The following is a 10,910-nucleotide window of genomic DNA, read 5'->3' as shown; positions in this document are numbered from 1 at the left end:
TCCTGCTCCCAGTCCCCTCTTCAGGGTCACCTGCCCGGACCTGGTGGGAAGCCACCTGGCGCCCCCTAACGATTGGGTGTGAGCAGTCCAGCATACCTCGTCTCCCGCACTGCTAACCACAGAGACGCACGCCGGGGCCACAATAACAGTGAGGCTGCTGGGAGGCGAAGACAAAACACTTACTGTGCCAAACAAATACAATGTAAAATAGTGTGCATGTTAATAATAAAAAGAGTTGAAACATGGGGCGCCTTGAGATGCCAGGGATGGGTGAGAGCTAAGAAAACACTTGCTGTACCTTAATAAAATGTATTGTAGTAAAACAGTGTGCATTTTAATAAGAAAACCAGAGCTGGAAAATGTCTACATCCACTTCTGAGGTGGGGCGCCTTGAGAGGTCTTTTCCTTTATTGTGGAGCGCGGTTTTAAGGCTCCCCTGTGACGTCAATGCCCGGCGACGGAAGCGGCTTTGCCTGCCTGCTGCGCAGTCAAGAAGCGACGGCGTTCATTGAATGAGGCGGAATTAAAGTCTCCTTGTTAAAAATCTAATCCCCGCTTGCGCTGGATGTTTCACCCGTAGAAACCGGGCGCGAAAGACACCTTTGATCGGTTGGGCTTCGATCTGGCGGTGAGTGGCGCCGCCTCGGCCGGGGCGGGAGGGCCGGGGAGCGGGCGGCGGGCCGCGGCGGGGCTCTGTTGTTGTGCTGCCTCTGCAACACGGGTGGCACGGCGTGTTTTTCTCCGCGTCCGCGGCGCCAGTCGACACAGCCCGGGGATAGATGTGCTGCACTGCAGACACATAGCAGGAGGCGTGCGTGTCTCCGGTCAGGGCCATCCAGGGACACACTGTGGGCCAATGGCGTGTTTGGAGGGGTAATATCGGCATAGAAAGACACGAAGATACTCAATCTGGGTCTGCCGTGTATGATTGCGACGACACGATACCGGGGGCAGGAACAAAGCCGCCGCTGTTTGCGTGTTGGGCGGCTTATTAGTGTGTTTGTATGTATTATGCATGCATAATTAGTTAATTATAATGTGTAGCGGGAGCCCTTGTGCACTGGTTTGCGTGTTGTTGTTGGGAGATTGAAGAAGTTTGTGTTTGTGGACAGTTTGGGTCTGGGTGGCATTTTAAGGACACACGTGTTTCTAAGCTCAGTCCCCCCCCCGTGGCTCAACCTCAGCTGTGTCATGTGACTTCATGTTGACTTCTTACTGAGTTGCTCTCTCTCTTGCAGACGGGGGTCTCATCAGTTTGTTTATATTATAAGTCATTCAACTCCTCCATTAAAAAAAACAACTTATTTCTCTCTCTCTCTGTGTCTTCCCTCTCTACCTGTGCCAGTGGGCAGTCTGGCGCAGGCAGTGTTGTGCCCGTGGACGATGAGAGACGGCGGGGCGACCTTGGCACAGAGCCGTTGGCAGACCGAGCTGGCACCAGGGCAGGGTGGCCGGCAGCTCCTGGACCCGGCCTTGGCCAACCCACCCAGGACCGCTAGTCTGGGGCACCTGAAACGGGGTCGGCGGCGGGGGGACGGCTGCTGGGGGATGGGAGAGGAAGAGGAGGAAGTGGTGGAAGAAGAAGAAGAGGTGGAGGAGGAGGAGGACAACCCATGCATGGACCAGGAGGAGGAGGAGGAGGAGGAGGAGGATGAGGAAGGAGGAGGAGACTGGGGCAGGGAGGCGGCCATGGAGTGGGGCCTGCAGGCCAGGGATTGTAGCGGGAGGGCTGCGGCCCCACCCCGGCTGAATGGCCTGCGGGCGCGGAGGGTGCGGCGGTGGCGCTGGCGCTGGGGGGGCACCCGCACCCCGCTGGCCTGCCACTGGAGGGCGTGGCGTCACAGGGCCCAGCGCTCCGGCCTTCTGGGGCTCCGGAGACCCCTGAGGTGGAGGCACGCAGGGGCCCCCTCCCAGCAGCAGGACGAGGAGGAGGCACGGGCACCCGGCTCTCTGCCCAACGGCGGGGCGGCCTCCCAGCTGCAGCTGCCCGAGCTGGGCCTGTACCCCTCCATCGCAGAGCCCAGACTGGAGCGAGGAGCGGAGAGAGGTTAGTGACGGAGGGGAGGAAGAGAGAGATGGGTTAGTGTCGAGTTGTTTAGGAGGGTGGGTTAGGGTTAGTGAGTGAGAGGTGTGTCTTTGTTCAGTCAGAAAATGTTTGTCTGTTCAGTCGGAGTGTGTGTGAATGTCAAAAGTTTTAGCACACCCCCAATTTTCCAGTTTGTATTGAAATGTAAGCAGTTCAAGTCCAGTGAATAACCTGAAATGGTACAAAGGTAAGCGGTAAACTGCCAGACGTTACAATAAAAAAAAGTTTAGGTTACCAAATACTGAAAAATAATGTACATTTCAGAGATATATACTGTTACTACACCCTCTTAAGCATTATTTGGCAGCGTTACACGCAGCTGCTGTGCATACAAGTGACATTGTATTCCTGCAATGCACACATCGTTTGAAAGCTTATTCTCTTTGCTACCAGCACGTTTCATTCTCAAACACATCTGATTTACAGTTTCTGTGTCGCCCGCCATCATTCAGAGCCCGGGGGGTAAATGCGCAGTCTGCGGTGGTGGGGTCTCATTCAGACGGTCACACATCACTCGGTTTAAATCGGATTTCTTTGCAAATAGGCTTGCTTTGTTCAGAACAACCTAATGATTAATCCAGTATATATTATTTGATGTTCTATCAAACAGAGAACACAGATCCAGTGATGTAAAATTGTTGTGTATTAGTACACTGTAAACAGTTTTCTATCTTGACATTGTGATACTTCTACCAAAATGTGGATGGTCTTGTTTTGATCAGTAGACTGTCTGGTTCCAGAAAAAACAGCAGAACACAGCAACAGAACGTATTAAACAAGTATAATGCTGTTTTTCCAAAGTTTTCAAGGAAGTACAAAGCTTATTTCTGGCACATACTCTCAAGGGGTTTGACATTTTACAAACAGTGTCTGATTGGTCATTGAAATAACTATGACAGTAATTTCACTGGCATTCTAAAGTAAGCCGACCCATCTAATCAATATTACCATTATTACTCATGAATAATAATTATCCTGTAAATTGCCAGCTACGTTTGGAAGGTCATTTGCTGATAACAAAGATAGGTTTGAAACGATTAAACTCTAATAAGAAACAAGTAGAAAATGTAAGTTGCTGATAAATTAAAAGGAGTCACTGAGAAGTTAGAAAATAACAGGTTCTCATAATTCATTGGAAAGAATGCAGGGAAATGAATAGTTACTGTGAGAAAACTACAGGGTCACAGCACACAGCACACAGCACAGAGGCACAACATTATTTATATTTTCCTCCACAGTGTGTGTCTGTGTTCAGCCGGTGTGTATCTGTGTGTCTGTGTCTGTGCCTGACTCCTATGACGAACTCCCTCTCTGCCCCAGAGCCCCTGTCCCGCGGGCTGAACGGTTTCCCCGCGTCCCGCCTGGGCGTGCCCCCCTCCACCCTGGAGCCGGGCCAGATCCAGATCAGCCAGGTGGTCAGCATGGGGGGTCCGCCCGGCCAGGAGCCCCCCCCCCCGCCCGACGCCGCCCCCCAGGCCGGCCGCGACAAAGGCTCCCCCGGCCTGCAGGGCGCCGTCACGGACGAGCACATGACCTGCGTGCAAGGTGAGCCGCCGCCACGGGCACCGGGGTGAGGTGGGTATCCTGCCGAGGATGACAAGCGTTTGACCGCCCCTGTCCCCCCGTCCTGCAGGCATCCTGGACGAGTTCCTGCAGCAGTACGGCAGCCTGATCCCCATCCACGTCGATGAGGTGGTGGAGAAGCTGCAGGACATCTTCAACGAGAACTTCTCCACACCCAGCAGGTCAGATCAGGGGGACGTGTGTGTGTGTGAGAGACTGAGAGAGTTTGTGTCTGTGTGTGTGGACGTCTGATGCTCTCTCTGTCTTTCTATTTCTGTGTGGACGTCTGATTCTGTCTCTCTCTTTGTGTGGACGGTGGAGTCTCTCTCTGTCTCTCTTTTTGTGTGGACGGTGGAGTCTCTCTCTGTCTCTGTACTGTGAATGCATATTTGGGGTCCATGCCCTGAATCGTCTGCTCACACGAGGCCTAGCATCCCTGTCTTAACTCCCCGACTCCCCTCCTCTCAATGCAGGAAGGCCGTGGTGCAGCACCTCATCCAGTCCTACCAGCGTCTGTCGGGCAGCGCCATGGTGCGCGGCTTCCGGGTCAACTACAAACGCCACGTGCTGACCATGGACGACCTCAGCACCCTGTACGGGCAGAACTGGCTGAACGACCAGGTGTGTTCAGTCAGTGTCCGTGTGCGTGTGCCAGTGTATGAGAGAGTTGGTTTGCGCCCCCGTGTGTGCGTGTGTGGCAGAGTTTGTCTGCGTCCCAATGCGTGTCCGTGTACGTGTGTGGCAGAGTTTGTCTGCATCCCAGTGTGTGTCCGTGTGCGTGTGGCAGAGTTTGTCTGCGTCCCAATGCGTGTCCGTGTACGTGTGTGGCAGAGTTTGTCTGCGTCCGTGTGGCAGTTTAGTATGTGCGCGCATTCGTGTCCGTGTCCACGTCCCTGTGTGGCAGAGTTAGTTTGTGTCCATGTGTGAGAGTGGGTTGGCATTGGCCTGTTTGCTGGCTGACAGAGTCTCTTCTCCGCAGGTGATGAACATGTATGGGGACCTGGTGATGGACTCGGTGCCGGACAAGGTGAGAGCGCTGGACACGTGCTTGGACCCGGAGAGTCAGTCTGTCTGTCTCTCTCTCTCTGGGCTGACTGAAGAATTTGGGATGATTTTATTTTTACACCGCCTGTAGTTTTCCCCTTAACGCTGTCTCACTCGCCCCCTCTCTTCTCTCTCTCTCTCTCTCTCTCTCAGGTTCACTTCTTCAACAGTTTCTTCTACGACAAGCTGAGGACTAAAGGCTATGACGGGGTGAAGCGCTGGACAAAAAACGTATGTTGCGCTCTTGCCATGGGGGAGTGTGGGAGTGTGTGGGCAGGGGGGTAAAAGACGACGACGACGATGATGATGATGATGATTAGGGCCTGACAGATATATCGGAGCACTGAAATTGGCCTTTTACAGAAATATCTGTATCGGCACGTATTCAGAGATCAGAGATCAGAGACACGCGCCTGTCTTGCTTTGCGTGTGTATGATTGGTCGAGGAAGTACGAGTTGAGTTGACAAGGAAATGGGATAATGTTGCTGAAAACAAGTGTAAGCTAGTATTGGGATCTAATAATGAGCAAATTCACTAATTAGCATTGAGGTGAATTTAATTATTTTAAATGTATTTCTAAGTCCAACCACTTTGAATTGAACCGAATCGCATTGTATCGAATCGAACCGGAATCGTTCATTTTCCGAACTGTATCTTTCCTGTATCATATCGGTGATGGTGTATCTAGATGCGTGTCGAATCGTCAGATCAAATCATTTCAAGTCCTACGTTGGTTTTTGGCTGTGATTCGTTGTTGTGATTCAACATTTACAGGCTTCTCTACATCAAATGGCTTCAAGGGCAGCTCAGTACTCGACCATGGAGGTGGAATGAGACAATACGAGTATGCATAGTAGCGCAATATTTACATTTACAAGCACACTGGATGATGCATCTGATCTTCACGTGCGTTTAAGGGAGAAACAACAGGGATGACTTTTGCGTACCTTCTGTTGACTTACGGATCTGCTTGTGTCTCTCTCTGTGGGTCTGTCTCTCCAGGTGGACATCTTTAAGAAGCAGCTCCTGCTCATCCCCATCCACCTGGAGGTGCACTGGTCTCTGGTGTGTGTGGACGTGCCCGGCCGCTGCATCACCTACTTCGACTCGCAGCGCACCCTCAACCGTCGCTGCCCCAAGGTGCGGCCCGGTGCTTGCTCCGTCCATCTCATCAGAACCTAAAGTTTACAAACGAGAGGAAGCCATTCGCCCCATCGTGCTCGTTTGGTGTTCATTAATATCTAAGTGATCCAAGGATCCTATTCGGTCTATTTTTAAATGTTCCCAAATTTTCAGCTTCTACCACATCGCTGGGGAGTTTGTTCAGATTGTGACGCCTCTGTGTGAAGAAGTGTCTCCTGTTTTCTGTCTTGAATGCCTTGAAGCCCAATTTCCATTTGTGTCCCGGGTGCGTGTGTCCCTGCTGATCTGGAAAAGCTCCTCTGGTTTGATGTGGTCGATGCCTTTCATGATTTTGAAGACTTGAATCAAGTCCCCACGTAGTCTCCTCTAGAGCAGCGATATCTTTCTTGACGTGTGGAGCCCAGAACTGTCCACAGTATCCAGATGAGCTCTAACTAGTGCATTGTACAGTCTGAACATCACTGCCCTTGTTCTCAATTCTACACTTTTGACAATATACCCTAGCATTGTGTTTGCCTTTTTTATTGCTTCCCCACATTGTTTGGATGGAGAAAGTGAGGATTCCACATAGACTCCTAGGTCTTTCTCATGCGTTACTTCACCTTGTTCTCCCTCTGTCTGTCTGTCTCCCTCTCTCTCCCACTGCTGTCTCACTCACTCTCTCCCTTCCTCAGCACATCGCGAAGTACCTGCAGGCGGAGGCTGTCAAAAAGGACCAGGCGGACTTCTTCTCCGGTTGGAAGGGCTTCTTCAAAATGGTAGGCGTCCCTCTCTGCACCCGGGGTGGGACAGACTGTAAAGATGCAAGCGCGGTAGTAGTATTGGGGGGTGAGGGGGTGCAGGGGGTGCTGTCTCACCGCGCTGTCCCTGTGTTTTAGAACGTGGCACGCCAGAACAACGACAGCGACTGCGGGGCCTTCGTGTTGCAGGTAAGAGCCGAAACCCAACCCACCCATCAATCAATAACCATGCCGTCTCTCTCTCTCTGGCTGTCTCTATGTGTGTGTCTCTCTCTCTCTAACCCCATTCACACTGAAACCATTGCCGGCAATTTGCTGGCATTTTGTTGCTGGCAAGGTCTGTGTGAATGAAGCAGGAAAATGATTGCCGGCAAATTCATTGTCAAGTCCTTGCGTGTCCACGCAGTAAGCGTGAAAAAAATCAGAATAGGGGCGCATTTTTGCGACCACAACACCACAAGGTTAAGCAACCTGTGAACAAGAACGAGAACCGGACCGGGTCGTTAGAAATGGCGGAGGTTGAAAATAACATAATCGCAGCAATTCTGAGTGTTATTGATGAACAAACAGGTTGGTGTATGTAATGCTAACTACTGTCACACATGTCAGAAGTTATGTACCAATAAATCATACAAAATATATTATCTCTATACAGGCAACCGTGTTACCCCTCACAGTGGGTTAGTTTCAAACAACATCGGTTCGGTTCGTTTGCTGTGAAACAATGTATCAATCAGCACTGCTGCTCACTGTCTTGTGTACAAACTGCTCAGCTCGTAACTCGGGGTCGTTTTCATGATTCACTTCCGTGTTTTCTCAGGACTCGGATCATATTACAATAATCAAGTGAGCTCGTTTTTTTTTGTATTAATAAAACACAGGATATTTATATTTTACATGATTAATGCATATAAGAAATGCCAGCATAACGCATACAATAACAAATACATATGACTACATTGTATTGTTTAATCTTATACACGGGTGTAAATTGTAAATTGCTTTATGCTTTGAACTGTACTGTAGTTTTGCGCTCTGGATTGCTCTTATTAGTCGCCCTGGATAAGGGCGTCTGCCAATAAATAAATAATAATAAAGACGGAAATAAAGTTACTACGTGTAGTCTAACACATTTGACTACTTCTGATATAACCAAATACACGGGTGCATTCACGCTGTGCAGAATGTGCGACGATCTGACCAGCAAAGCGATTCATTTTCGTAATCGTATGACAACAGTCTGAATAGTGACGCATCCAGCTGTCTATTAAACACTGTATACAGTTATACAGACACAACAATAGGCTGCTATGTTTGTCAATATTATAATCAGCGTTGTGCTGCCGAATGGTGATTGTTTTGCCTGTATAAAAATATACAATAACACTGTAGCGTGATGTCTCCTAAATATCCATCTCAGAGTATTATATGGCAGTAGCAGTATCTTTAAACGGTAAATGATCGCACTTGTACAGACGCGTCCAGAGTGCCGGTCCATGTCTGCTCTCTGGATCCACAGGCTACTGTAGCGTCTCAGCCCCAGGGCCACAGCAGCGCTCTTGCCCGCAATCTTTGTTTTCTGTGTGCATGGACCCTTGCCGGCAGTTTTCCAGCATTCAAACCCATTGTGAATGGGGGGCAACAGGAAATAAGCAGGCAAACGTTGCCTGCAATTTGGCAGCATTTCAGTGTGAATGGGGCTTCTCTGGCTGTGTGTGTGTGTGTGTGTCTCTCTCTCTCTCTCTCTCTCTCTCTCTCTCTCTCTGTGTGTGTGTGTGGGTTGTAGGGTTGCTGTTGTTTTCCTCCTGGATGTGGTGATTTTAAGTCCGTCTGTGTCATTCCAGTACTGCAAGTGTCTGGCCCTGGGACAGCCCTTCAGCTTCACACAGCAGGACATGCCCAAACTGCGCCGACAGATGTACCGAGAACTGTGCCACTGCAAGCTTTCGCTGTGAGGGAGGGAGGGAGAGAGAGAGAGAGAGAGAGAGAGAGAGAGAGGAGGAGTGTGGCGGGAGACCAGCCCAACCCCCACCCCCCCGGAGACACGACACAGGACTGGGATTCGCATAACTGTTTCGTTCCCGTTCTTTTGTATTTTATTTTAATTTGTGGTTGAGAGCGGCCAACTGTACACTAACCCAGAGTTCCCATCGCCGCAGTGACTTTCACAGGACTGAGGAGCTGCACCCTGGGGTGGCCACACTAAACTTTCCCTTGATTTTTTTTTTTTTTTATATATATATATATGTGTGTATATGTATATATATGTATGTATGTATATGTGTGTGTGTATGTGTATATATATATATATATATATATATATATATATAATTATACGCATACATGTGCAGCATCAGGGGGCATCTGTCTGGGAGAGGAGAGGAGGATGATCGTTTGTTCACACTCTGAAGGAACCCATCTGGACTCATGTTCGCTTTTTTTTTTTTCTTTCCCAATTTTCTGGGGGTTTGTTCTGTCTTTTTTCACTTTTTTTTTTCTTTTTTTTTCTGTTGTGTACTGACTTTACCGCCATGCTTTAATTTAAAATGTTGCTGGATAGTGTCCGAAATGGCAGTTGGAAAAAAAAAAAAAAAAAGCAAACAAAAAGAGCAAAAAAAAAAAAAAAAAAAAAACTAAAATGTGTTTTATATATAAAACATTGTGGGATGAATATGAATAATAAAAAGAAGGAAAAAATATATATATACTGGCAACATGGCTTTTCTCCCAGCATACACTTGGTGTTAGAGAAATGAAGCGGGACAGTTCCTCGCAGGGCTGTGATTGGCCGAGATGAGTCCCCTACTAGCGTCCATCTTCCACGCCAGCAGCCAATCACAGCGGCCTTTGCTGCACGGACCAGTTTTGGGTGGTAGTGACACCTTGGTGGGGTCAGGATTGTGTTCTTCACAATCAAAGCATGGTTACCCACACACACACACTATCGAGGTCTTTTCAGATGTTTAATTACTAAGGTCTGTTTACATCTGGGTGGGCTTTGTTGGTGGGTGCTTTGCCACCAGGGATCTGGTTAAATCCAGTTAAACGGTTTATGTGCCTCATTTCTATTATTCCAACAGTAAGAAATAAAGCGTTGGACATCTTTATGGGGGCCAGGCCCGTCCGCCAGCCGATGCCAGTGCAGGCTGACCCAGAAACCATTACACTGTTTATACCTGAATTCAGATTTTGTAATTAAATATCAGAGGTACAATAAGTGCCCTGAATGATTGAAAGCAATATGTTCTAGCTGAATGATCAGGGTTACAAACAATGATGGGATAAGAAATGTGTTATTGTTCCAGAGTCTTGACTTGGGCTGAGCCTTTTTCTTCCAATATCTGAACTTGAATTCTTCACACTTTGAAATATGAAACATTATAGCAAATTAAATGGTTCAGTAAACAGTACAATGAGGTGGCTGGGAGCTCAGCTGGAGTGGACCGCCCCCAGGTACAGGTGCAGGGAAGCATTGTTAAGTTGCTAAGGAGCTACACCTGGCAATTGAGCACCAATGTCAACCTATCAGAGCTTTAAAACGCCCTGCCCACGCTGGAGTTCAACTTCCAAACCGTGTCCTGTGCATGAGTGGGCGCCCTCTTTACACACAGAGTGGCCGGGGGCGTTAACACACATTACTGCGGTGGCTGCCGATTCCAAACCTGAAATAAATGAATTAATAAAAAGGCAAACAGGCTCATTCCGTCTTCTAACTGCTTTGGCAAGGCGCCACTAAAAAGTCTTTTCACGGGCTGCAGCAACCAGCAAACAATGGACAGCCGCACTGACCACTAAACACGCACACTGGCCCATTATGTGCGTGTTATTAAATAGGGAGCATCCATAGATAGACACGCAAACCCTGTGAATTTAAAAGGGTACCATTTAAGCTCAATTGCATAAAGGAAACCCGACTGCGTTGTATTTATTATGTATGTGTGCATTAAAAAAAAACACATTTCACTGCTGGTCTTATTCTCGCTCCCCTCCTCAATGAAACGAGCCCACAGCAGCGCTCAGCTGGGAGGGACGCATTGTGTAGCGCTCGCCTTTATGACGGAGGTGTTGCGCAAGTTGCACAACAATGGTCATGTGTGAGTAGCTGCACACACGAAATAAACGCCTGCGTTAGCCCTGGCGCGTCGCCGACTCCCAACAGCGATGCCTATGTCATGAAATTACGCAACTGCCGCCATCCCGACTCCACACGCATCCCCCTGACTGAAGCACACACTGGCGTCCAGAGCCGGAATGGCCGCCGAGCGGGGCCCACTGCGCCGACCAATCACAGCCGAGTCCACGTCCCCACGTCGACCTATCACGGCGTCCGGTA

The 10,910-nt window shown here is 49.2% G+C and overlaps 1 protein-coding gene across 2 annotated transcripts; it reads left to right on the top strand.

Annotated features, from left to right (window-relative positions):
• Positions 1-470: 470 nt before the first annotated feature.
• LOC136768339 (sentrin-specific protease 3) lies at positions 471-9,278 on the top strand. Of its 2 annotated transcripts, none has more exons than XM_066722505.1 (11): positions 471-628; positions 1,346-2,047; positions 3,407-3,631; positions 3,720-3,831; positions 4,123-4,270; positions 4,629-4,676; positions 4,847-4,924; positions 5,697-5,834; positions 6,512-6,595; positions 6,716-6,766; positions 8,422-9,278. In XM_066722505.1, the coding sequence occupies exons 2-11, from the start codon at positions 1,384-1,386 to the stop codon at positions 8,530-8,532; spliced, it is 1,659 nt and encodes a 552-aa protein (XP_066578602.1). In that variant the 5' UTR covers positions 471-628; positions 1,346-1,383; the 3' UTR covers positions 8,533-9,278. The 2 variants fall into 2 exon arrangements, with proteins under 2 accessions (XP_066578602.1, XP_066578603.1); XM_066722506.1 differs by lacking the exon at positions 471-628 and adding an exon at positions 709-873.
• The last annotated feature ends 1,632 nt before the right edge of the window (positions 9,279-10,910 follow it).

Source organism: Amia ocellicauda, chromosome 14 (genome assembly GCF_036373705.1).
Source record: "Amia ocellicauda isolate fAmiCal2 chromosome 14, fAmiCal2.hap1, whole genome shotgun sequence".
In the NCBI taxonomy this organism is placed as follows: Eukaryota; Metazoa; Chordata; class Actinopteri; order Amiiformes; family Amiidae; genus Amia; species Amia ocellicauda.
The sequence above is the reverse complement of the archived record's forward strand: the minus strand, read 5'-3'. Positions and strand labels throughout refer to the sequence as shown.

Bases quoted from the DNA above. Each gene is read 5' to 3' on its own strand.
- LOC136768339 (XM_066722505.1), top strand. From the start codon at position 1,384: ATGAGAGACGGCGGGGCGACCTTGGCACAGAGCCGTTGGCAGACCGAG. The intron at 5,835-6,511 runs GTGCGGCCCGGT...TCCCTTCCTCAG, and splicing joins TCAACCGTCGCTGCCCCAAG to CACATCGCGAAGTACCTGCA. The intron at 6,596-6,715 runs GTAGGCGTCCCT...CCTGTGTTTTAG, and splicing joins GGAAGGGCTTCTTCAAAATG to AACGTGGCACGCCAGAACAA.